Source organism: Cetorhinus maximus, chromosome 1, assembly GCF_964194155.1.
Source record: "Cetorhinus maximus chromosome 1, sCetMax3.hap1.1, whole genome shotgun sequence".
NCBI lineage: Eukaryota > Metazoa > Chordata > Chondrichthyes > Lamniformes > Cetorhinidae > Cetorhinus > Cetorhinus maximus.
This window is the reverse complement of record NC_135879.1, coordinates 143,592,523-143,620,517: the sequence shown is the minus strand read 5'-3', so window position 1 is coordinate 143,620,517 and position 27,995 is coordinate 143,592,523. Positions and strand designations below refer to the sequence as shown.

General features: G+C 41.6%; 1 protein-coding gene across 1 annotated transcript in view; it reads left to right on the top strand.

Annotated features, from left to right (window-relative positions):
* Positions 1–27,995, top strand: part of scfd2 (sec1 family domain containing 2) — a 361,104-nt gene that overhangs the window by 61,089 nt on the left and 272,020 nt on the right. The window contains exons 3-4 of the mRNA XM_078547836.1: positions 1,708–1,835; positions 21,926–22,101. Of these exons, the coding sequence (XP_078403962.1) occupies positions 1,708–1,835; positions 21,926–22,101 (304 nt within the window). The remainder of the gene's footprint in view (positions 1–1,707; positions 1,836–21,925; positions 22,102–27,995) is intronic.

Genomic DNA, 27,995 nt, shown 5'->3' with positions numbered 1-27,995 from the left:
TGTATTCTTCCTTGTGTACAGAGACCAAAACTCTGCATAGTACTCTGGGTGTGTTCTCAGCAAAGTGCTATGTAATTGCAGCAAGACCTCCTTACCTGGTGCTCCAAACACCTTGCAACAAAGGCGAACATACCATTTGCCTTCGTATTTCCTTGCTGTACCTGCATGATAAGTCTGTGATCCATGTACAAAGACCCCCATATTCCTCTGAATACCAACATTTACCAGTCTCTCACTTTCCAGAAGTATATTCTACTTTTCTGTTCATAGCAAAGTGAATAATTTCACAATTCTGTACATTATACTCCATCTGTCATTTTCTTGCCCACACACTTAAGCTGTCTATATCCCTTTTCATCCTCCTCACAGCTTACTTTCCCACCAAGCTTTGTATTGTCAGCAAACTTTGATATATTACACTCAGTCCCTTCATCTAACTCATTGATCTAGATTTTGACTAGTCAAGGCACAAGCACCTATCCTTGTCGAACTCCGCTAGTTACACTTTGCCATTCTGAAAATGACCTCAATGGTTACAGCACAGAAGGCTGTCATTCGGCTCATCATGTGTGTGCTGGCTCTCTGAAGGAACAATTCACTTAGTGCCATTCCCCCGCCTTCTTCCTGTAGCCCTACACATTCTTCCTTTTCAGATAATAATCCAATTCCTATTGAATGCTTCAACTGAATCTGCCTCCACACTGTCAGACAGTGCATTCTAGATCCTAATCATTCGCTCCGTGAAAACGTTTTCCTTCATGTCACCATTGCTTCTTTTGCCTTAAATCTGTACCTCCTGATTCTTGATCCTTCCACCAATGTTGACAGTTTCTCTCTATCTACTCTGACCAGATCCCTCATGATTTTGAACACCTCTATCAAATCTCCTCTTAGCCTTCTCCTCCAAGGAAAACAGTCCCAACTTCTCTATTCGATCTATGTAACTGAAGGCCTCTATTTCTACTCCAGTTTTCTGTCCATTAACCAAATCTACAATCCATATGAATATATTATCTCTAATTCCACAAGCCCTCATCTTACGTAAGCTGTGGGTCAGTGTGCCATTTTATGTAATTGCTGAATTAACAAAGTATAAATAAAGTAGGCCTGCTGCGAGAGCACCATGTTATATTACATAACTTCTTTAAATAACAGTGATTCCATAAGATAAGCAGGATATAAGACACACCAGATGGGTGAACTTGGCTGGAGTAGCTCTGTATTTTCCAATTATCAGCTGAAAATGATAACATTCCAGAATACAGTGCATACAAAACATGTTGAGGCAGATTTTAACCTTCATACCTAGACAGAAAACTAGAAAAATCCTTGGTGTCCTCTACCTCTGAATGGCAAGATTTGAATGCAAACTCTCTAATTTCCCCACCTGGCATATTCCTAATCTTTGCCAAGATTGAGTGTGGAGTGAAGGTGCTTTCCCACAAGGTGAAAAATGTCCTATGCTGCCATTCAGCAGCTCTTGGCTGTGAGTTGAAGTGACGTTGCCAGAGCCCTGTGAGCGTTTCATCTGCCAACTCCCTTTAAGGAAGCCATGAGGGATGGGAAATAACTTTGTAAAAACATTTTTTTTCACAAAGTAGAAACAGGTAGGGCATAAATAACAGTTGCAAAACATACAAAATGTTCTCCGTCTTTTGTATGGAAAAAGTGCAGATATTTAATTTTAACTCTGTTATTTCATTGCAGTGACCCTTCAGCCAAAACTCTGTGGGAGTCCATGCTAAACATGAAACAAAAAGAGGCTGTGATGGAAGTGCGGAGGCACCTAGTGGAGGCAGCTAGCAAGGAGAATCTTCCCATTAAGATGAGCTTGGGTAATGTGCATAACTAATTTACTCTCCCATTTCTTCAGCTGAATAGTTTATTTTGCTTCTCAAAATGGGCACTCACCTATACAGTTGTTTTTATCCCTCACTTATTGATAACTTGTGTTCAAATGGATAACACTCATTTCGAAAAGCTTTCAAAGGGAAATCAGGTTGCTTTTATGACTGTGACATAGGCTTTCACGTTTACCGATTTAAATTTCTCCCATAATCTTTTTTGTGAAACAAAAATTCAAACATTTGGCTGCAAATTGAAGTTTATGTTAGTACTTTTCTGATGGAAAAGTGCATAAATAATTTTCTGTAGTTGCAATGCTACATTGAGACGAGCATGTTCTCCTTTCTCAGCTTGTGGGGAAACCTTGATCCCATTACCATGTCATACTGGTAGATTTTGTGAATATTCTTTTCACCCTTCATGCATTCACACATCTCTCATAGACTTTGGTTAATATTTCAATAATATTACATTAAAAGAACTGTGGTTTTGAAACCTTGAGCAGATTTTAATTGGAACAGTTCCAGTTTTACTGAAGTCCTTCAGTTTGGAATGTACCTTTATGGACACATTTTAATTGGTAATAATTTCACTGTTCTCTTCAGTCTTTGTGAATACCCCAGTAAACCATTTAAAAAAAAGACCCTATATCTGGCAGCTTGCTTACTGGTCTGATTCTCAGCTAACTTTTTAGCTTCATGAATACACAGTGCCCTCTTCAGGAAACTGGAGACAAAATCCTGAGAGAAAAAAATGACAAGTTGTTTGTATATGTGGCAAGGAGGTAATCAAAAGCATGTGTGAGATGCCTATGACTGTTTGTGATTCAATGTACTGCATAGCCTTTAGTGTTCATCGGACGTTCTGTTTCTTCTCATTTTTTTCTGACCCATTAACCTTTATATTACGTCACAGCTGATATGAATAAATATGAAAGCAGTAATAATATGTTGATTTTCCAGAGGTTGTTGAGGTCGTTCAGAGGAAGCCCCTGGGATTGGCCCAACAAGGAGTCTTAATGTCTAGCTCCCACGGTGGCTTCATTTTGACTGTGCTTAGAAAACAAAGAATACATTTTTAAATAATGCATGTAAGAAAAAATTAGCAAATTTCAGAATATCTTTTTTGCAGTAAAGCTGGCCATATGCTAGCAGCTTGATGGTAAGGGATTTATGAATCACTGTAGAATAGCATTTTCTTATAGAATTTCTCTGCATTTAATGAACGATTACACTTTTGCAGTGTGCTGCTGGTGAGCCTCAGTAGCTCTCTGTTTAGGTTTAAAGCCTGCTGCTTATTGATAAATGATGTAATTTTTTTCAACCACACATGGTCAGTTTGCCTGCCAGATTCAATAAAAAGTGTGTTTTCTCTTTCTTTCTGACATTGCTGGAATTCTACTGCATTGATTTATTACATGATGTCTTTTGACATTTTTAATGAACATTTGGCACATGCATTTCTTCCATTTTACTAGCACTAGTGTAACTGGGGTATGTGCTGATATGTGATCTTTACATATTTTGGAGCTTTACTTAGGGTTAGACAGGGGTCGGGGAAGCAGCTTTGAAGCCTGAAGTTATCTCTGTTCCATTGTTGTCATTAGTGAGAATATGTGTTGCCTTGGGTTTATTAAAAATCTATTTTTTATACTTGTGCATTGTAGTAACTCCATCTGCCAAGCATCACTGGCTTTTTTGTGTCAAATTCTTATTTATAAACACGTAGCATAACATATTTGAATTTTTTTTCAATCTGTATGATTGTTATTGATCATGTCAGTCCAAGTATTTAGCCAACGTTGACAGGAAATATATCAACCATGCATCTGAATACTTTTTACAATTCATTTGAATTTGTAAATATGGTTTTTTACAAAGAAAAATCAAGTCCCTACTTCACTACATTCATAAAAACATTGCTGACATTGGGAGCTGACTACCCTTTTAAGTTATGGAATGAGCTTCTCTGTTATACAGTGTGGTTATGAGTACCATCCTGTTGGAAACATTTTCTTTTGCAGCAGGACCATTGCCTGCATTTACACTCTCTTCACTAAGTTTTTTTTTCCGCCCAGAAACACAGCAAGTAGGTAACATGAGAATATATAACTGTTGAAAAGAAATTTGGTACAGAGTAAGTCCAACCAGCTCATTGTGCCAGTCTGATTGCTAGCTCCACTATCAGACAGAGCTGTCTATTCTAATTCTAGATCCCTGTTCTTTTCCTGAACCCATTTTTTTTTAGGTGTTTATTTAATTCCTTTTTGGATACTGTGATTGGCTCAGCTTCAACAACCACTTGTGGTAAATTGTTCCAGATTTCAATGATACTTTGCATGAAAATATTCCCTCTAACTTCTCTTTATGCTTCTGATACTAATTTTCAGTTTATGCAATCTAACTACTAATTCACCAATCAGCAGAAATCATATTTTATGATTTACTTTCTGAAACCCTACCCCACACTCCACCCACCTAGCGTTTTCTATTCTGGGGAATACAGCCCTTTGTTTCTTTTTTTCTCCTTGTGACTTTATCATTCCACCTCTAATATATGCTTTGTACCTTTCCCCATGGTTCCAATGATTTTTCTATGAATTGAGTGAGCAAAACTGCACAGTGTACTTTGAGGCTGAACCAGTGTCTTGTATGTTATGAATTGCTTGTTTTCATATTTAGTGCCTCTTAAAAAAAACAACTCATTTTTACCTATTTTATTCATTTTCCTATTTGAAATTCTGCTTTTGAAATTGTGACTTGGATTTCGCCGTGTCGGGGTTGACTTGGGAACCCTTGCAAAATGGTGGGTGGGTCCCGATTCTGCGATCCCCGACCCATTCCCGGGCTGTGCAATTTTTGGGAGTGCCTTTAAAGGATGCGGCTGCTTCCTGTCAGAAGCCCACATTTGCCAATCCCGACCCGGCTGGCTCCATTGTGGAGATAAGTATCTCCTGCTTCTCCACAATTTCAATGGAGTCAGGCCAGGTTTTTAAAGAGTCGTGGTTCACAGCCCCTTGGAGGAGTAATGAGCCCCAGTGTGCATAGAAGGACCTTTTTAAAAGGTAAGTTCAAAAGGCCCCCCCTCATGGCCCCACGCCAAGTTACGCACCCACGACCTCAGGCCCCTCATGCCCCCTGTGCCAGCATATGGCTTGGCCTAGAACCCAGACATCTATTAGAATAATAGTCATACAGACTCGAAACGTTAACTCTGTCTTTCTCTCCACAGATGCTGTCAGACCTGCTGAGTTTTTCCAGCAATTTTTGTTTTTGTTTCAGATTTCCAGCATCTGCAGTATTTTGCTTTTATATTAGAATAACAGAATACTTGCTCCCCAGAAGAAACCTTGATGATTGACAGCTCAGGATGTCTGATCTCTGCTGTCAGTGTCACAATGTTTGTTTACATAACTCGAGTGCTTTCAAGTGTTTGTGGTTTGTCGTTTATGAAACTACAAAGCGCCTGGATGATTGACACTTATTAGGGGAAAGTGATCAAAGGATTACCTTTTCTCAAAGATTGTTTCTACTCATACCACTTTACACTGTTTGTTGGTTCTAGAAGGTGGTGGCATAGTGGTATTGTCACTGGACTAATAATCCAGAGACCTAGGGCAATGCTTTGGAGACCTGGGTTCAATTCCCACCATGGCAGATGGTGAAATTTGAATTCAATAAATATCTGGAATTAAAAGTCTGATGATGACCATGAAACCATTGTCAATTGTCGTAAAAACCCACCTAGTTCACTAATGTCCTTTAGGGAAAGAAATCTGTCATACTTGGTCTGGCCTACATGTGACCCACGGCAACGTGGTTGACTCTTAAAATGCCCTCTGAACGAGGGAAATTCGGAATGAGCAATAAAAGCTGGCCTAGACAGTGATCCACACCCCACATCCAACGGATAATTAAAAAAAAAAGTTGGTCAATGAGCATGGAAGTGCCAGAGTCTGGCTTAGGGGGCATGGACTTGAAGGGGTAACTGTTGGGAGTGTAACTTGGAATAGGGAGCATGAGGGCCCTGGGGGGTGTGTGGAAGGGCAGAACCTGGCAGAGGGGGCATGAGGGGCCTTAAGGGGTGGGTGGAAAGATGGAATCTGGGATAGGGGGCATGAGGGGCCTAAGGGGTTGGGTGGAAGGGCAGAGCTTGTTACAGAAGCATAGAAACTAGGAACAGGAGTAGGCCATTTGGCCCTTTGAGCCTGCTCTGCCATTCGATATGGACCTCTATCTCAACGCCGTATTCCTGCTTTCTCTCCATACCCCTTGATGCCCCTGATATCCAAAAATTTATCAATTTCTTTCTTGAATATACTGACCCTGCCCCTTTCCTGAGACTGTGGCCTCTGGTTCTAGACTCCCCAACCAGGAGAGGTGTCCTCTCTGCATCCAGCTTGTCCAGCCCTGTTAGAATTTTATACGTTTCAATCAGATCACCTCCCATTCTTCTAATCTCTAGTGAATACGGGCCCAGTTGAACCAGTCTCTCCTCTTACAACAGTCCTGCCATCCCTGGTATCAGCCTAGTGAACTTGCGCTGCACTCCTTCTGTGGCAAGTATATCCTTTCTTAGCTAGGGAGACCAGCACACAATACTCTAGGTGTGGTCTCACCAAGACCTTGCATAACTGCAGTAAGACATCCTTACTCCTGAACTCAAATCATCTTGCAATGAAGGCCAACATACCAGTTGCCTTCCTAATTGCTTGCTGTACCTGCCTGTTTACTTTCATTGACTGGTATACAAGGACACCCAGATCCCTTTGTACATCCACATTTCCCAATATATCACCATTTAAATAATACTCTACCTTTCTTCATCACACCGAAGCATATAACTTCACATTTATCCATGTTATACTGCATCTGTCGTACGTTTGCCCACACACACAACTTGTCTAAATTGCCCTGAAGCCTTCTTGCATCCTCCTCAAAACTCATAACCCTGCCCAGTTTTGTGTCATCAGCAAACTTGGAAATATTGCATTTGGTTTCCTCATCCAAGTCACTTATATCGTGAATAGCTGGGGCCCAAGCACTGATCCCTGCGGTACATCACTAGTCACTGCCTGCCACCTGGAAAAAGACCCATTTTTCCCACTCTGTTTCCGGTCTGTCAGCCAATTCTCAATCCATGCCAGTGTATTACCCTCGATCCCATGTGCTTTAATTTTGCCCACTAGCCTCTTATTAAGGGCCTGAGGGGATGGGTGGGGTGCGTGAGGTGGCTTGGATGGAGCATGGGGAGTGTTTGGAGGGTGAGGGGGTATAAGGGGTGAGGGCTGATGGCCCTTTGTTTTCTTTCCACTGGGGCACGGCACTGAGACGGGCCTTTAAACAGCCCGTCTCGAAATCCGGCAGCCCTTGTGGCTGCCTCCACACTTTCAGGGGTTGGCTGGCCTGACTGTAGCTTGCATCTAGCCCCCAGCAATGAAGAATCCTGCCTTGATAGCCACTCTCTCCTGAGGCGGGCGGGCTGAGCTGGGAATTTTCCCTGTACTTGCCTCCAGGATGAAAATCCAGGCCAGGGTGTCTGCATTGATCTCTGTAGGTTGTGATAGTGAATAACATTAGCTTCAAAGGAAAATAAAATTGGACTGGGTAAAAAGTAGTGAAATTCTTTTTTTCTAATCACTTTCTGGAGTTTAGCGAACTATTTATATTTCAATTTTAGAATCATAGATATTTTACAGCACAGGGCCACTTGACCCATTGTGTCTGCGCCAGCCGAAAAATCAGCCACCCAGCCAAATCCCACTTTCCAGTTCAGAGCTCTGAAGAAGAGTCATAAGGACTCGAAACGTTAACTCTGTCTTTCTCTCCACAGATGCTATCAGACCTGCTGAGTTTTTCCAGCATTTTTTGTTTTTGTTTCAGATTTCCAGTATTTGCAGTATTTTGCCTTTATCCCACTTTCCAGCATTTGCTCTGTAGCCCTGCAAGTTACGGCACTTGAGGTACGTATCCAGACACCTTTTAAATAAGTGGAGGATTTCTGCATTTACAACTCTGCTTTCAGACAGTGAGTTCCAGACCCTTATTACCCTCTGGGTGAAAAATGTTTTCCTCATCTCCCCTTTTAACTTTTCTACCAGTCACTTTAATTCTAAGCGCCCAAGTCACTTACCTTTCCACGAAGGTAAATAGGCCATTCCCATCTACTCTACCCACACTGCTCACAATTTTGTACATCTCAATCAAATCTCCCCTCAGTCTCCTCTGTTCCAAGGAGAACAGCCCCACCCTACCCAATCTTTCCTCATAGCTGCATTTTTCTAGGCCTGGCAACATCCTTGTAAATCTCCTTTATACCTTCTCTAGTGCAATTACACCCTTTCTGTAATGAGGTGACCAGAACTGCATACGGTACTCAAGTTGTGGCCTAACTAATAATTTATACAGTTCCAGCATAACCTCCCTGCTCTTATACTCTATACCTTGACCAATAAAGGGAAGGATTCCATATGCATTCCTAACTCCTTGTCGACCAGTCCTGCTACCTTAGGGACCTGATCTGTGGACATTCACTCCAAGCTTCCTCACTTCCCCTCAGTATTCTCCCCTTAATTGTGTATTTCTTTGCCTTGTTTGACCTCCTCAAATGCATCTCGCACTTCTCTGGGTTGAATTCTATTTGCCACTTTTCCGCCCACCTGACCAGTCTATCGATATCTTCCTGCAGTCTACATCTATCCTCCTCATTATCAACCACGTGGCTAATTTTTGCCGTCTGCAAACTTCTTGATCATGTCCCCTACATTTACATCCAAATCGTTAATATATAGCGCAAAGAGCAGGGGACCTAGTACTGAGCCCTGCAGAACCCTACTGCAAACAGCCTTCCAGTCGCAAAACTACCCATTGTTTCCTGCTACTGAGCCAATTTTGTTTTCAGCTTGCTACATTCCCCTGGATTCCATGGGCTTTCATTTTTTTCAGCCAGTCTACCATGTGGGACCTTGACAAAAGCCTTGCTAAAACCACATCAACTGCACTACCCTCATCGATCATCCTCGTTACTTCCTCAAAAAATTCAATCAAGTTGGTCAAACACAGTCTTCCCTTAACAAATCCATGCTGACTATCCTTGATTAATTCAAGCCTTTCTACATGACAGTTTCTCCTGTCCCTCTGGATTGATTTCAATAATTTGCCCATTACTGAGGTTAGACACTGGCCTGTAATTATTCAGCTTATCTCTTGCTCCCTTTTTAAACAAAGGTACAACATCAGCAGTCCTACATTCCTCCAGCACCACATATGTATCCAGCGAGGATTGGAAAATTATGACCAGACATTCCTCTATTTCCTCCCTGAATTCTTTTAACAGCCTGGAGGTACATTTCATCCAACCCTGGTGATTTATCCACTTTCCAGGTTGCTAATCCCATTAATACTTCTCTCCCTATGTTTATTTTTTAATTCATTCCCGATATGTGGGCATCACTGGCTAGGCCAGCATTTATTGCCCATCCCTAATTATCACATCCAATACTTCATGCCCCTCCTCCTTAACACCCTTCCTCTTTTATGAAGACAGACAAAGTATTCATGAAGAACCCTATCAACCTCCTCTGCCTCTATACGCTTCTTGGCTTTCTGTAGTATTGAATTTGCGGTGTTGGATGTAAGCTTTCCTTTTCTGCCTTATCTTACCCTGTAAGTCCCTTGACATCCAGGGGACTGTAGATTTGGCCGTCCCACCCTATTTCTTTGTGGGAACATGTTTACTCTGAACCCTTTGAATCTCCCCTTTGAATGCCTCCTTCAGGTAGCTGTTTCCAGTCCATTTTTGCTAAATCACTTCTCTTAGTAAAATTGGTCTTGCCCCAATTTAGAACTCTAACTCCTGTTCTATCTTTGTCCTTTTCCATAATTATGTTAAAACTAACTGAATTATGATCACTACCACAAAAAAGCTCACCCAGTGCCACTCCTTCCACCTGCCCAGCTTCAGTTCCTATAACTAAGTCCAGAACTGTGCCCTCTCTTGTTGGACTTGCTACATGCTGGCCATAAAAGTTCTGAATGCACCTCAAGAATTCTGCTCCCTCAATTCCTTTCACACTAAAACTATCTCAGTTAATATTGGGGTAGTTAAAATCCCCTACTATTACTGCCCTTATGGTTTTGCACTTCTCAGAGAATTGCCTACATATTTACTCTTCTATGTCTTCCTGACTGTTTGTTTGAGGATCTATAGTACACTCCCAGTAATGTACTGCCACTTTTTTTGGCCCTTAGCTCAATCCATATGGCCTTATTTGATGATCCTTCTGACACATCATCCCTCCTCACTGCTGTAATTGTGTCTTTGACCAAAGTTGCCAGCCCCCTCCCTTTCTATCTCATCTGAAAACCCTGTGACCAGGAAGGTTAAGCTGACATTCCTATACCATCTCAAGCCGTGTTTTTGTAATAGTAATGGTAGCACACTGCCACGTTTCTACCTGTGTCCTCAGCTCATTTGCTTTATTTGCTATATTCCTTGCATTGAAGTAGATACCCTTGAACACTGTCAAACTTTTTTTTTATTTTCTAAGCTTTGTTTCCTCTGCCTTCCAGACTCATCCATTAATTTTCTGCCTTCCATTTTTATTTCTGATTTTGTCCCAACTGAATCTACCCTCGGGGCCCCCATCCCCCTGCCAGAGTAGTTTAAACTCTCTCTAAGAGCACTGGCAAGAAACTCAGTTCCAGCTCTGTTCAGGTGAACCCATCCGGCCTGTATGGGTTTGATCTCCCCCTGAGCTGGTCCCTATGTCCCAAGAATCTAATGCCCTCCTTTCTGCATCAACTTTCCAGCCACACATTCATCTGTCTTATCATCCTATTCCTGCACTCACTTGCACATGTCACTGGGAGTAATCCAGCGCTTACTACTTTTGAGGTCCTACTTGCTAATTTTCTACCTAGCTCCTTATTCTGACTGCAGGACCACATTCCTCTTTCTACCTATGTAGTTGGTTCTGATGGCTCACCCTCCCCGTCAGGATGCTCTGCAGCTGCTCAGTGACATCCTTGACCCTGGCACCAGGGAGGCAATACACCACTCTGGAATCATGTTTGCAGCCACAGAAATGCTTATCTTCTCCCCTAACTATCAAATCACTTATCACTATGGCCCTCCTAGTCTTCCTTGTACCTCACTGTGCAGCTGAGCCACCTGTGGTGCCATGGACTTGGCTCTGGCTGCACTTCCCAGATGAACCATCACTCTCATCAGTATTCAGAACTGAATACTGGTTGGAAAGCAGGATGCACTCGGAGGACTTTTGTACTTCCTGCCTGGTCCTTTTTGACTGCCTGGCGTCATCCATTCCATCTCTCCCTGCATACTTTTAAGCTGCAGAGCAATCACATCTATAAACGTGCTATCCACTTAGCTCTCAGCCTCACAGATGCACCACAGGGAAGCCAGCTGCTGCTCAAGTTCCGAAACCCGGAGCTCAAGGTGCTGCAACTGACGACACTTCCTGTACAATGGTTATCCAGGACATGAGAAGCATCCCGGAGTTCCCACATTGCACAGGACTTTCATTCTTGAGGTTGGAGCAGCCCTGCCATTCCTTTATTAGTTAGCCTTGCTATTGCTAAAAAACCTTACCAATATTAATATACCTTATCAGGACTGATACACCCTACTAAATTTATTTACTTAATTAGTGAATTAGTTAATAATTCACATAGCTAAAGTAATATAAAAACTTGCACTTTCCCAGCTTAGAGACAAGGAAAGAAAAACCCAATAACTACTGGAGACTGATTTGAAAAAAAGGTATAAGATGGAGCACCCAGCTTACCACATGAAATAAATTCCCAAATCCACCTATGTCTCACTCGGGCGTAGTCTCCTGCCTATGCGGTTTGAAAAACCTATCTCTTATATAGCGCCTCGGAGTCACTAGTTAATTTAGCTTCCTGCTACAGTAACTAATGCCACTTGAACCAACTGCTTTCAGCTGATTGACAGATAATTGCCCCCTGTTTAACAAGACTATTTAATTCACTTGAAGGTTCTTAGTTCTGTGTCAGAATCTTGACTCTTAATCTATATTTAAACTTGAGAAAAACTTATCAAATTAATCAAATTCCCAACTCCACACTCTGTCTAGGTCTCAGTCAGGCATACTCAGTCCTGTCCATGTGCCCCTGACTGTTCCTCCACTCTGTTGTATATTTTGCTATTTATAGCATATTTCCATTCTGTTTTCTTTGCAAAAAAAGCTGTTTCATATTCATAAATGTTTAACTGCACTTAAGGCATACTCTATTAACCTGTTTGTATGCTCCTGCACTCCTGCATGCTATGCCCTAGATTTGGTATAATTAACAAATATTGTCAAATTCCCTATATAAGTGTCCAGATTATTTTTTATGTGGACAGTGATATGAAATAGCACAGATCCCTGGGTCATACTATGAATTGCTCCTTGCTAATTAAAGAAGTATCCATTCATTCTCACTATTTGCATTCTATCCTTTCAATATACCTCGATCCATGCCATGATTTTATACTTCAAGCCATGGGCCTTAACCTTTGTAACAGATATCATGGCACTACATGAATACTTTTGGGCCATATAAATGTATCAGATATTGTACCTTTGTTTCTCTAAATTTGTTGATTTATTTAGAATTATAATTATTGAGAGGAGCAGGAGCATTCTATACAACCATTCGAGTCTGTTCTGTCATTCTGTAAGATCATGGCTGATCTGTACCTCAACCGCATTTACCCACTTTTACTGCATAGCCCTTCACACCCTCACCCAGCAGAAATCTATCAATCACTGTTTTGAAAATTTCAATTGACTCAGAATCCACAGTCTAGTTTTTTGGGGAAAAGTTCCAGACTTCCACTACCATTTGTGTGGCTAAGTGCTTCCTGATTTCACTCCTAAATGGCTTAGCTCTAGTTTTAATATTATCCCTCTTTGCTCTGGATTCCCTCACCAGAGGAATATGTTATCTGTGTCTACTCTATTGAATCCTATATTCATTTTAGACACCTGGATTGGATCAACCTTCAACCTATTAAACTGGAGGGAATACAAATCAAGTTTATGCAACCTGAGCTCTTAATTTATTCCTTTGAGCCCTAGTATCATTCTGGTGATTCTCCACGGTATCGCTTCCAGGACCTGAATATCTTTCCTGAGGTTCAGAGATAGTGCAGATGGTGCCTGACCAAGGCTCAAGTATGATTTGTCCCTAATTTTTTTTTGCCTGCCTTTCCTAAGTGTTAAGTTGTATCCAAAATTATGGCTTCCATTATTTACTTACTACTGTTGTGAAGCCAACTGGTTTCTTTACCTCTTTAGCACAATATCTGTTTACAAAAAATTCTGAATCCCATTGATCCTTTTAATGCTGCTCCTTTTAACACCATTACTTTTTAATATTGTTTAGTACAACAAAACTTGCATTTATGCCATACTTGTAGTTAGAAAACATTCTCAGTTGCTTCACAGAGGGGTTAGAAGAAAAAATTGCAATAGATGCAAGGTATAACAGAACAAACACAGATAGGATGCGAGAGTTGGGAGAATTGATGAAAAGCTTGGTTTTAGGAAGATTTTTCAAGATGCAGGGGTAGAGAAAGAAAGAGAGAGAGAAGAGAGAGATGAAAAGTGATACAAATTCTGGAGATTAGAATCAAGGCAGCTGAAAGCTCTGATAACAATAGTGGGGCAAACAGAAGGGTGACAAAATCCAAAGCTAAATGATAAAAGGATTTGAGAGGGAATTTAAGGCTGGGGGATTTTGTAGAAATTGAGTAGGATGAGGCTGTCAAGGCAATTGAAGCTCAGACGCCTCTTACATTTGGTGCATTAGTGGACATGATGCAAAGGGACGCAAGTGAGGGCTGATGTGCAAGTAGAATTAGTGCAGCACATGATCCAGGTTCCTGAAATCAGACAAGTTGGAGTTTGAGAATGAGAGGAGAGCAAGGTCAGCATTCGAGAAACTGAGTCTAGAGATTGTTAGAGCTTGGCTAAGGCTTTCAGGAATGGTGAGAGGCAAGCAGGATCGCAGAAGCGGAAGTATGTAGTCTCTCAATGTAAAGATGTGGAGTTTAAAGCTCAGCTCCGGATCAAAGAGTGCCATGGTTTTTCGTGGTCTGGCTCAGCCTGAGGTATGAAATTAGGGGAATTTATGACAGTGGCTGGGAATCATGGTTTTGGTCTTCGTTGTGATCAGTTAAAAGCAACTTCTGACTCATCCATGACTTGCTGTCAGACTGGCATGTACACATCACTAAAAGCTAGTGCATAGGTACAAAAAGTATTCAAAAAGGCTTAAGGAATGTTAACCTTTTTGTCCAAGCTTCATCTAGAGTACTGCGTTCAGTTTTGGGCATTGAATTTCAGGAAAGATATGTTGATCTTGAAGGGGATACAATGCAGTTTCATGAGAAATATATCAAGGTTTAAAGGGTGAGGCTATGAGAATAGTCTTCCCTTGAATTTAGAAGCTTATAGATGATTTAATCAAGTTGTTTGAAATGATTGAGGTGACTAATTTTTGGAGATGTTGTATTTGGACTGATTAAAATGGAATCACATGAAGGCAATTTTCTGCAGGTGACTAATGCATATCCAGCTTGGGAGCCAGGAGGGATTTTGAATGTGGAGGTCACTCCTGTAATCTATCCTTCCCCTCCACTGTAAATCAAATGGCATTTCTTTAACCATCTCTGTTATCCTTTTTATTTTCGTAGTTTAGTGTAGAAATTGCAGGGGCCTTTGCAGAAATATTTAAAATATCCTTAGCCACGGGTGAGGTGCCGGAGGATTGGAGGGTAGCTCATGTTGTTCCGTTGTTTAAAAAAGGCTCCAAAAGTAAACCAGGTAATTACAGGGCAGTGAGCCTGACGTCAGTAGTAGGTAAATTATTGGAAGGTGTTCTGAGAGATCGGATATACAATTATTTGGACAGCCAAGGGCTGATTAAGGATAGTCAGCATGGCTTTGTGCGTGGTGGGTCGTGTTTAATGAACCTTGTAGAGTTTTTCGAGGAGGTTACCAAGAAAGTAGATGAAGGAAAGGCTGTGGATGTTGTCTACATGGACTTTAGTAAGGCCTTTGACAAGGTCCCACATGGGAGGTTAGTTCAGAAGGTTCAGACACTTAGTATCCATGGAGAGGTTGTAAACTGGATTCGAAATTGGCTGTGTGGGAGAAGACAGAGAGTGGTAGTGGATGATTGCTTCTCAGACTGGAGGCCTGTGACTAGTGGTGTGCCTCAGGGATCTGTGCTGCTGGGACCATTGTTGTTTGTTGTCTATATCAATGATCTGGATGATAATGTGGTGAATTGGATCAGCAAGTTTGCTGATGACACTAAGATTGGAGGCGTTGTGGACAGCGAGGAAGGCTTTCAAAGCTTGCAGAGGGATCTGGACCAATTGGAAAAATGGGCCAGAAAATGGCAGATGGAATTTAATGCAGAAAAGTGTGAGGTGTTGCATTTTGGAAGGACAAACCAAGGTAGGATATACACAGTAAATGGTAGGGCACTGAGGAGTGCGGAGGAACAAAGGGATCTGGGAGTTCAGATACATAATTCCCTGAAAGTGGCGTCACAGGTAGACAGGGTTGTAAAGAAAGCTTTTGGCATACTGGCCTTCATAAATCAAAGTATTGAGTATAGGAGTTGGGATGTTATGGTGAGATTGTATAAGACATTGGTGAGGCCAACTTTGGAGTATTGTGTGCAGTTCTGGTCACCTAATTACAGGAAGGATATCAGTTGATAAGATTGAAAGAGTGCAGAGAAGATTTGCTAGGATGTTGCCGGGTCTTCAGGAGTTGAGTTACAGGGAAAGATTAAACAGGTTAGGACTTTATTCCTTGGAGCGTAGAAGAATGAGGGGAGATTTGATAGAAGTTTACAAAATTATGAGGGGTATAGACAGAGTAAATGCGAGTAGGCTCTTTCCACTTAGATTAGGAGAAATAAACACGAGAGGACATGGCTTTAGGGTGAAAGGGGAAAGGTTTAGGGGGAACATTAGGGGGAACTTCTTCACTTAGAGAGTGGTGGAAGTGTGGAACGAGCTGCCATCTGACGTGGTAAGTTTTGAGAATAAATTGGATAGATACATGGATGGGAGAGGTCTGGAGGGTTATGGACTGGGTGCAGGTCAATGGGACTAGCGGAATAATATTTCGGCACAGACTAGAAGGGCCGAATGGCCTGTTTTTCTGTGTTGTAGTGTTCTATGGTTTAATATAATATTGCCTTCTTTGTCCCTTAGTGCCCACTCAATTTAATGATCCTTGTGCTTCTAATGTATAATAAATGTTTTTGTCCTTTCTCTTTAACTACCAGTCTCATTTCATACTCAGTCCACCTAATCTTTTGGTTCCCTTCAACATTGTTGCTCTTGTTCTTATTTTTTTTCTCAGTATTACTTATGTCACGACTCACTGGGGATAGTGAGCTGTAATATCAATCCCCACTGTTCCCCGAGCTGCAACAAATGTGAAAAGTTTGACCAAACCACCAGATTGCCCCAATTCTACCTAACTGTTTAATTTAGGTTTAAAATATGAACACCAGGCTTGTAAACTCAAAAGTAAATAACTATTTATTGAACAAATTTGTCTTTAACTAGTGGCAAAAGAAAGAAATATGAACTGCTAACTTCTAACACTATAACTTAAACTCTATCCCCTCCTTAAATCCACACACACACAAGACACACGCAAGACACACGCAGGGCACGCAAGACGCACGCAGGACACGCAAGACGCATGCAGGACACGCAAGACGCACGACATGCAAGACGCACGCACACCCAAGACGCACGACATGCAAGGCGCGCGCACGACATGCAAGACGCGCGCACGGCACGCGCGCACAAGCACAACATACGCAGGACACGCACACACACATGACATACGCAGGTCACGCGCGCACACGCAGGACACGCAGGACACGCGCACACGCATGACATACGCAGGACACGCGCGCACACGCAGGACACGTGCGCACACGCACGACACGCAGGACACGCGCGCACACGCAGGACACGTGCGCACAGGCACGACGCGCGCATACGAATGACGCACAGGACACACAGGACACACGCGCGGCACGCAGGACACACGCGCGGCACGCAGGACACACGCGCGGCACGCAGGACACACGCGCGGCACGCAGGACATGCAGGACACGCGCGAACACGCACGACACTCAGGACACGCGCACACACGCATGACACTCAGGACACGCAGGACACGCGTGCACATGCACGACACGCGCGCAGGACACGCAAAACATGGATTTTAAGGATTGGATAAAACAGTTCAATAGTGCCAATCTGGAGTACAGGATTCGATGGATCGATTTTGATTGATGTCCTCCAAATTCCTTTCAGTTCTTTTTGATGACACGAGGTGGTTTTCCAGCACTTTGAGTATTTAGTTCACTGGTTGAGAACTTGCTTTTCAATGTCTCTAACAGTGGTTTTCCACTTTTCCTTTTTCCTCAGAGAGAGAGCAGGTTATAGAAATATGAGGAGAAAAAAAAGCAGCTATCTATTATTGTGGAATTACAGAAATCTTCCAGACCGAGGAGAAAGAAGTTTTAGGTCTTGTTCCTTTCAGGCTAGGAGCTATTCAGATGCATTGCTGCCACACAAAACCTGGTCAGTAGCCAATTAAAATGCTGTTGCCAGGCAGCTCCCTTGATCCAGGACCCCTTCGGCACCATCCTGTCTTTCATGGCACACTTTGTTCCAGGACTACAACATTGTATATATCTCTCACCTGCTCCAGTGGACATGTCTTTCAAACTGCAGCCATTGTAATTTTTCCACAGTCTGACAGAAACTAAAAAGATATGTTCCTTACATTTGCCTTAACTTTTATTGCATACTGATTTCTTTAGACTTCAATTTTGATGTAATCTGCTTATTCATGAAACTTTGGCCTCAAATTTGAAATGTTTTTTAATTAATTCCCAGCATTGGTCTGGTATTTGTCTCCCAGCTTTGTCCACCTAATTAATGCTGGAACTCGTTAGTCCCTAAAATTTGCTTTTCTCCAATCCAACACCTTTTGTTCATGACATTTAAAGAAAATATTCAAACTACAGACCTAATTGTGTTGTCAGTGCTGCAAATGTTCAACCTTGTTGATCGCTTTGGTCAGCAGCCAGTCTAGGATTGAATAGTTCCTCATGGAATTTGGAAACTAAGTTGGAGACAGTCATAAGCGTTGTAGAGCCCTTGCTGGCTTGTAATATTGCTGAACTGTGAAAAGTATGCTTTAATCAAAGCATTTGAATTAACCTGCACTGTACGAAGAATGAAGTTGAATTTAGAAAGAGAAGTTTATTGTAGGCTGTTCACTGCTCCCTCAATGGCTCAGTTAATAACTACATTGCTTAGAGTGAAGCTGAGTCACAAAGAGCAGGTAGGCCCAAGATTTAAATCCCCCCAACTGTCCTGCTTCAGCCAATCTACTAGAATGGTGATAGTTAGTTTCAATGTTCTTGGACTGGTGAAGGGGGAAAATTAGTACAGGTTTCTATCCACGACCTTTGACTTTTACTGAAAATTGGGCATCTATCTCTGAATGTGGGTTATGTTTGACTGGGATCCCCAAATACCTTACCAGTCCTAATGAATTCTGACTTGGACAAGGAACTGTAAGGCTACTAATGTCCATGGAATTGTTTTCCAGCCTCATTGAGAAAGGAAGAAAAACAAACCTACCAACTGGGCTAACATTTATCCTGAAATTTCAAAAATAGTCATGTGAGCGCTTTCTTAATTTTATCCTCCTTTCTTGTTTCTGCATTTAAATTTAAATAAAAAACCTGGATAGATAAAATAGATAAAATTCTGCATACTTGAGCACACATACCTTTGTATGAGAAGATCTAGTTATAATTTGGATAGACAAATGTAAAGACAACTTTGTGTTGTAAGCTTTTTTTTTGGAGGGCTCTGCTTTTGAAGGCCCTCTGTCTAATAATTAAACACTCAACAGTGGTAGGGAAATTATTGCAGAAGATTCTTCGTGACAGGATTTACTACCATTTGGAAGCAAATGGGCGAATTAGTGAGAGGCAGCATGGTTTTGTGAAGGGGAGGTTGTGTCTCACTAACTTGAGCGAGTTTTTCGAGGAAGTGTCAAAGATGATCGACAATGGAAGGGCAGCGTATGTTATATACATGGATTTCAGTAAGGCCTTTGACAAAGTCCCTCATGGTAGACTGGTACAGAAGGTAAAGTCGCACGGGATCAGAGGTGAGCTGGCAAGATGGATACAGAATTGGCTTGGTCATAGAAGACAGAGGGTAGCAGTGGAAGGGTGCTTTTCTGAATGGAGAGCTGTCACTAGTGGAGTTCCGCAGGGATCAGTGCTGGGACCTTTGCTGTTTGTAGTATACATAAATGATTTGAAGGAAAATGTAACTGGGCTAATTAGTAAGTTTGCAGACGACACTAAGGTTGGAGGAGTTGCGGACAGTGAAGAGGATTGTCAAAGGATACAACGGGATATAGATCGGTTGGAGACTTGGGCGGAGAAATGGACGGAGAAATGGCAGATGGAGTTTAATCTGGACAAATGTGAGGTAATGCATTTTGGAAGGTCTAATACAGGCAGGAATTATACAGTAAATGGCAGAACCCTTAAGTGCATCGACGGGCAGAGGGATCTGGGTGTACAGGTCCACAGGTCACTGAAAGTGGTAACGTAGGTGGATAAGGTAGTCAGGAAGACATATGGCATGCTTGCCTTCATTGGCAGGGGTATTGAGTATAAAAGCTGGGAAGTCATGCTGCAGCTATATAGAACCTTGGTTAGGCCACACTTGGAATATTGCATGCAATTCTGGTCGCCACATTACCAGAAGGATATGGAGGCGTTGGAGAGGGTGCAGAGGAGGTTTACCAGGATGCTGCCTGGTCTGGATGTATTAGCTATTAGGAGAGGTTGAAGAAACTCGGATTGTTCTCACTAGAGCGATGGAGATTGAGGACTTGATAGAAGTTTACAAAATTATGAGTGGCATGGACAGAGTAGATAGTCAGAAGCTTTTTCCCAGGGTGGAAGAGTCAATTACTAGGGGACATAGATTTAAGGTGAGAGGAGAAAACTATAAAGGAGATGTGCGGGGCAAGTTTTTTACGCAGAGGGTAGTGAGTGTCTGGAATTCGCTGCCAGAGGAGGTGGTGGAAGCAGGTACGATAGTAGTGTTTAAGAGGCAGCTTGACAAATACATGAATAGGATGGGAATAGAGGGATATGGACCCCGGAAGTGCAAAATGTTTTATTTGACGGGCAATATGATCGGCGCGGGCTTGGAGGGCCGAAGGACCTGTTCCTGTGCTGTACTTTTCTTTGTTCTTTGTTCTTTGTTCAATATTATAAGCGATGATAGTATAATAATCTATCACTTTGCTTGTAGACTACAGCAACTGCAGCACTATTTTCACGAGGGCAATTAGGGATGGGCAAGGAATGCTGGCCTTGCCTGTGATGCTCAAATCTCAAGGAAGAATAATAAAGAAAAACATCACTTCTTTCTAACAAAGACTAGCATTTTATATTTGCAGACTGTAGACATGTTGTCTTTCAAAATTCCATGTTGAAGGGGAATTGCAGGTGCCATTGTCCTTCCTGCTACGACTGTAGGAAATCCTGCAGCAAAATTCATTCAAAATCTAGTAAATCTACATTAGTAAAAGGTAAATTAGTAATTAAATTAGTAAATATGATTGAGAATAAACTGAGGCAAGGATTGGACTTAATTGCTGTGCTTTGTAGCATAATCGTGAATGCTTTAGGATACATGACTGTTAAGAATAATGGGGTAGTCCTGCAAATTGAATAATGATTTGTTTTTATTTGTTCATGGGACGTGGGCGTCACTAGCTAGGCCAGTATTCAGATTGCTGTGTCACATGTAGGCCAGACTGGATAAGGATGACAGACCTTAAGGAGTCCTAAAGGAGTGAACCAGATGGGTTTTTACAACAATCAGCAATCGTTTCATCATTGATAAAATTCTACATACTTGTATGTACCTTTGTATGAGAGAAGTTCTATTTATAATTTGGATAGACAAATGTAAAGATGTTGTCAGCTTTTTTTTGGAGGGCTCTGCTTTTTGAAGGCCCTCTGAGGTCACCATCACACCTTTCAATTCCAGATTTTTTTTTAACTGAATTTAAACTCCTCCATCTGCCATGGTGGGATTAGAACCTGGGTCTCTGGATTACTAGTCCAGTGATAATACCACTACATCACTGCCTCCCCTGATTCAGATAGTGGTGTGTGACTCTCTTCAATTTTATCTCCCCCTTCCCCACCTCCCTCAACAGACAGCTTACATTATAGCTCCGAAATTCTGTACACTGGGAACCCATACCTGATGCTGAAGTGCTGTGCTGAAGGAGTGCCACATTACTGGAGTTGCCATCAGCCACTTGACTGTTTTAAGGTGGATATTAAAGATTCCACAACACTATTTGAAGAAGAGCAGAGCATTTTCCCAATGTCTTGGTGAAGATTTGTACTTCAGCCAAAAAATTCAGATTAGCCATTAACTTTAATAGCCTATATAGCATGTTGCTGTGCATAAGTTTACTACTGCATTTGGCTATATAACAACAGTAACCACACTGCAAAGTTATTTGAGTTGTACTTTGACTCGAGAAAGAAAGAACTTCCCCTTTTGCATCTCAGCACTTCACAGCCTGTGTATTATTTTTCTTTGACCATAAAAGATGATAAAAATTAGCCTTGGGTCAGTTTCAGAGAATTTATACTTCTGTCCCTTTTAGTTTCTGTTGGAATAAAACACATTACCAGTAATACTTAAGGGTTGTGGAATCATGAGTGCGCAAATGGTATGCTAGCTTTTGAAACCGGGTATTGCATGTCAAGGGGCATTTACAACTGTAAATATATATTAATTTTCTTTTCATAAAGCTGATTTAGTTTTCAATTTAGTCATCACCTTAAAGGAGGCCGACTGACTAATGATGGACCAACTTAATTCTAAATGTACCTGTGATGGTTTTACGTGCATCCTTTTCCCTCTACAGGTAGAGTCACACCTGAACAGCTTAATTCTTATGTCCAGTTATTTAAGAGCAATCTGAAAGCTTTGGAAAATCACTGTGGGCTCTTGCAACTTACCATGGCAACAGTGCAGACTTTGGGACATGCGTACTATTCAAAATGGGACAACTTCCTTGCTTTTGAAAGGCTGCTGTTACAGGTTTGTTATTATTCACTTTTTTCCCCCTTCGACGGCTATCCCGATATTTCGTGCAAAATGGAATTAAACTGTAAAGTTGAATCTAGTATAAAAACAAAGTATAAAAATAAATATAAAAACTCAGCGTCACCTTCGACTCAAAACATTAGCTTTATTTCTCTCCCCATAGATGCTGCCAGACCTGCTGAGTTTTTCATTTCGGATTTCCATCTGAACTATCTTCAACCACAAGTGTCAAGAGGATGATCATCTCATAGTCCTCCTGAGCTCTTGTCAGGGCCTATAGGCTTTGCTTGTATCCAGTACCTTCAGCTGTTTGTTGATGACATGTGAAGTTAATCGAATTGGCTGAAGGCTGGCAGCTGTGATGCTGGGGAACTCTGGAAGAGGCTGAGATGGATCATCTACTCGACACTTCTGATGTTTGCAAATTCTTCAGACTTGTCTTTTGCACTAATGTGCCGGGGTCCCCCATCATTGAGGATGGGGATATTTGTGCAGTCTTCTCCTCTGATTAGACCTGATTGTTTAATTTTCCACCACCATCCACAACTGGACGTGGAAAGACTGCAGAAATTTGATCTGATCTGTTGGTTGTGGATTGCATTTTTGAAGGAGAGTTCATGAATTTTTACAAAGGGAATTGACATAGGAAAGTATAAATTTATACGACCACAGCCGATGTTATTCACTGAGCAAGCCAAATCCCAGAGGGAAACTTGTCTTACTGATCAGAACCTTTTTGCCTTTTGAAAACTTGCCTTGGCAAGTTGCTGCATTGCATCTTGCAGATGGTACACACTGTGTGTCATTGGTGGAAGGAGTGAATGTTTAAGATGGTGAATGGGGTTCTGATCAAGCGAGCTGTTTTGTCCTGAACAGTGTTGAGCTACTCTCATCCGGGCAAGTCGAGAATATTGCATCACGCTTCTGACTTGTGCGTTGTAGATGATTGACAGGCTTTTGTGAGCCAGGGGGTAAGTTATTCATTGCAAAATTCCCAGCCTCTGACCTGCTCTTGTAGCCACAGTATTTCTGTGGCTGGTCCAGTTTTGTTTCTGATCAATGATAACCCCTAGGATGTTGATAGTGGGGGATTCAGTGAAGATAATACCATTTAAAAAAAAAAACCTTGCATTTATATAGCACTTTTCTCGACTACCTCAAAGTTGTTTAGAGCCAAAGAATTATTTTCCAGTGTTGTCACTTGTGGGAAATGTGGCAGCTAATTTGGACACAGCAAACTCCCACAAACAACAGTGTGGTAATTACTAGCTCATATGTTTTTGTGATGTTATTTGAGGGATAAATTTTGGCCAGGACACCAAGAATAACTCCACCAGTCTTATTCAAAATAGTGCCATGCGATCTTTTACATTCACCTAAGCAAGCAGGTGTGGCATCAGTTTAACATCTCATCCAAAAGATGGCACAGATCCAACAGTGCAGCAGTCTTTCAGTGCAGCACTGGAGTGTCAACTTTGATTTTTGTGCCCAAACCCTGATGTGGGACTTGAACCCAGAACCTTGTGACTCAAGCGAGAGTGCTACCAACTGGGCATTTCTGACACTTCAAGGGGATTTAGTCATTGCCCGGTCCTTCTGAGGCGTAAATGTTACTTGCCACTTATCAGCACAAACCTGAATGTTGTGAGCCTGTCTTAAGAGAAAGGGTATCAAGCTAAGGACTGTGGCAAAGTTATTACTTTGCATATGTAAAGCAAAATGTACTTTTTTTAATTGTTTGGAGATAGAGGCACTGATGAAGTAACAAAAAAATTACTAGAATGATGCCAGAACTGAGAGGTTATACCTGTCACGAAGGATTGAACAAGCTGGGCCTGAGGGGTGGTCAGATGAAGGTCCTCAAGATTATGAAAAGATTTCATGAGGTAGGCATAAAGCAAGTGTTCCCAGTTGTAAATGAGACCAGAACTAATTCACGAACATCAATGTAAGATAGTCACTAATAAATTCAATACAGAATTCTTCCCCAGAAAATGGCTAGTATGTGGAACTTGTAGGAAGTAGCTGAGGTGAATAATATTGATGCATTTAAGGAGAAACTAGATGAGTGTATGAGGGACAAGGGAATTAAAGGATATGCTGACTATGCTGATAGAGTTAGAAGAATATTTGAATGGTGCATAAATGCTGGCATGACTGATTGGGCTGAACGCCTTGTTACTTTGCTGTATATTCTATGTACTAAGTCTTCACCAGTGTCACTACAGCAAGAGTTATGTTGAGGTAAAACTAATGTTGGAAACAGCTCATTCATATTTGTGCAAAGCTTTGTTTAAGGTGGGGAATGTTTTTCTCCTTTTTTGCATTTAGATGCCAATATAGTTCTAACAGAAGAGGCCTTGAATTGAGAGGAATTGGGTTGGCTCTTTCCATGTGCCACTTCCCGTTCATGATACTTCCAAGGTTCTTAGCCATCTTAACAACATAAGATCCATCAGAATTAGGAACAGGAGTACGCCATTTGGCCCATCGAATCTGCTTTGCCATTCAGTCTGTGCTGATCTGATTGTGGATTAACTCCATTTTCCTGCCTGTTCCCCATAACTCTCGACTCCCGTGTCCATCAAAAATCTGTCTAACTCAGCCCTGACTATATTTCAATGACCCAGCCTCCACTGCTTTCTGTAGAAGAGAATTCCAAAGACTAACTTCTCTCTGAGAGAAGAAATTCCTCCTCATTTCCATCTTAAATGGCAGATCCCTTATTTTAAACTGTGCCCCCAAGTTATAGATTTCCCTGTGAGTGGAAACATCCTCTTAGCATCTACCCTTTCAAGCCCCTTCAGAATCTTGTATGTTTCAATAAGATCCCTTCTTATTCTTATGAACTCCAATGACTGTAGACCTAACCTGCTCAACCTTTCCTCATAAGACAAAACCTTCACCCCAGGAACCAGCCTTCCCCTAAACTGCTTCCAATGCAAATTTGTCCTTCCTTAATTAAGGAGACCAAAACTGTGCACAGTACTCTAAATATGGCAACAATGTCCTGTACAGTTGTACCATTTTGTGGCTCAGTAGACAACCCATTATGTCATGACGCTACAGCTGAAACCCTATTTATTTTATATAGGTTTTAGTGATCACTTCTTGGTCTCTTGGTTAAGAACACACATGATTTTTTTTTTCTTTTTCCTTTTAACATTTCTCTCCTTCCTTCTGGTTTAGTATCACTTTTTCCTACTGACAAATTGACAAGCAGTTAACTTGCTGCTAATTCTCTGATAACACGAGTTAAGTACCAGAGAGAATGTTAGTAGTTGTCTTTTCTGACCACCAGATTTTGGATCATGAAAATAATGTAAGAACAAAAACTAGGATCAACTATCATGGACAGAGCACATGTACCACCGGCAAGCCTGTTTTATGTGTATATTATTTCTTGATTTTATTGATAGCTTTATTGTGCAGTGACGGAAAAAAGACATTTCAAGCTATACAAATGCTTGCTTTGCGTTACTACAGTTTGTGCTGGTGTATTCAATTACTTAGGGATATTTCCTGGTATGTTTTGGAAGGAGATTTCAGGACAGTAATGCATGTTTCTTAAGAGTATTATTTAAATGGTGGTAGATTTGGGAAATGCTGATGTACAAAGGGACCTGGGTGCCCTTGTACACCAGTCATTGAAAGCAAGCATGCAGGTGCAGCAAGCAGCTAAGAAGGCAAATGGTGTGTTGGCCTTCAGTGCGAGAGGACTTGAGTACAGGAGCAAAGATGTCTTATTGCAGCTGTACAGGGCCTTGGTGAGACCACACCTGGAGTATTGTGTGTAGTTTTGGTCTCCTTACTTAAGAAAGGATATAGTTGCTATAGAAGGAGTGCAGCAAAGGTTCACCAGACTTATTCCTAGATGGCAGGTTGTCATATGAGGAGAGAATGGGCCAACTAAGCCAGTATTCACTGGAGTTTAGAAGAATGAGAGGAGATCTCATTGAAACATATAAAATCCTAACAGGGCTGGACAGACTGGAGGCAGGGATGATATTTCCTCTGGCTGTAGTGTCTAGAACATGGGGTCACAGTCTCAGGATACGGGGTAGACCATTTAGGACTGAGGTCCTAAACTTCTTCACTTAGAGGGTGGTGAACCTGTGGGATACTCTACCACAGAAGGCTGTGGAGGCCAAGTCACTGAATACATCCCATTGCAACTATGATTGTAACTACATATCTTGTGCTTTTTTTTTGATGGTTTACCTAATAAACTTTCTTCACTTGTCAGAATTATCTTACCCAAGAAAATTTCTGTCACACTTGAACTCGTACAGATATTTTACACCCTTTTACATGAATATTTTTATTGTAAGGAAATCCCAACATAAAGAACGGACAGAGGTTTTGATTCTTGATTCTATCTTGGTGATGATCTGATGGTGGATTAACATTGTTGCTTGCACCCACTGTTATGACATGGCAGATGATGTGTGCCAGGCAGACCAGATCCACAAGGGAAATTTGGTTGTGCTATCACAATGGTTTTTCAATTTGTATTTTTTTTAACAAGAACTAACCTGCGATGGTTCCTCCTCATCTAGGCGAGAGCCACTAGAAAGGCAGTGTTCCTGGAGCCTGCATCATCTTGGCCTCAGTGGATCTGTGAATGAATTGCAGTGATCCATCTAGTCAGCATATTCTTTGTAGATTAGGCTCCATCTCTGAGCCTCAAAGCCAATGCTGAGCCCTGTGCCTGGCCTCTGTCTAGACATGTCATCCCCACCCGACCCCTTCCACGTGAAGGACATCTTGGAGGACCACACGTGAATGTTTGAATATTTTTAAGGCAGAGGTAGATAGATTCTTGATAAGTAAAGGGGTGAAAGGTTATCGGGGGTAGGTAGGAATGTGCAGTTGAGGTTAACATCAGATCAGCCATGATCTTATTGAATGGCAGAGCAGGCTTGAAGGGCTGAGCAGCCTACTCCTCCTAATTCATATGTTCATATAAGAAGATGTGTGCGCTGAATTCGGAAGTAATGAGTTCACCAAGACCTTTAGAGATTTTAAAAATTAAATTAAAATATTTATTAACAAAATAAAAGATTTCAAGCATATACATAAGATTATAATTACTACTATAAAAACTCCTAAAATTCCTAATGAACTTGACTCCCAGTTGCACACCCACTTTAAGCAACAGTCCAAAATATATTTTAGATTTAAAACAAAACCAGCAAGTTAACACAGTACCCAATTGACAGTGGAATTCCAAATGATCTTTCTCCAACTTCAGTTACTTCACATAGCAGACTTGTGCACAAATGGCTGGAAGCTTCTTGAAGGCTGTTTCACGCACTCCTGTTAGATCTTAGATGGCCCTCTCCTCACATAGCCTTCCATTCTCCTTTTGATATGTTTCTCTCCCATTAATATGTAAATTCTATTGTTTCATATGTATTTGAAACTGTATTTCTTCATAATATAAAAACTTTCATGTTGCCAATATTGTCAGTAACCTTTGGGGGAAAATAAACAGTCTTTAGCCTTGCTTACCTGGCTAGTTATAAACAGAATAACATCCCTTTGAAATCCAAATAACCCGTTCATTTAACCAAAAAAAAGTGCAAAATTCCCTTTACACCTTACATGTTAAGCCAGCATCCATGTTTACTCATTAGCATTTCAAGCACATTTCTATATCACAAAATCACACAGTGCAGAAGAGGCCCTTCGGCCCATCGAGTCTGCACCGACACGTGAGAAACACCTCACCTACCTACCTAAACCCATTTACCAGCATTTGGCCCATAGCCTTGAATGTTATGATATGCCAAGTGCTCATCCAAGTACTTTTTAAAGGATGTGAGACATCCCGCCTCCACCACCCCCCCAGGCAGCGCATTCCAGACCGTCACCACCCTCTGGGT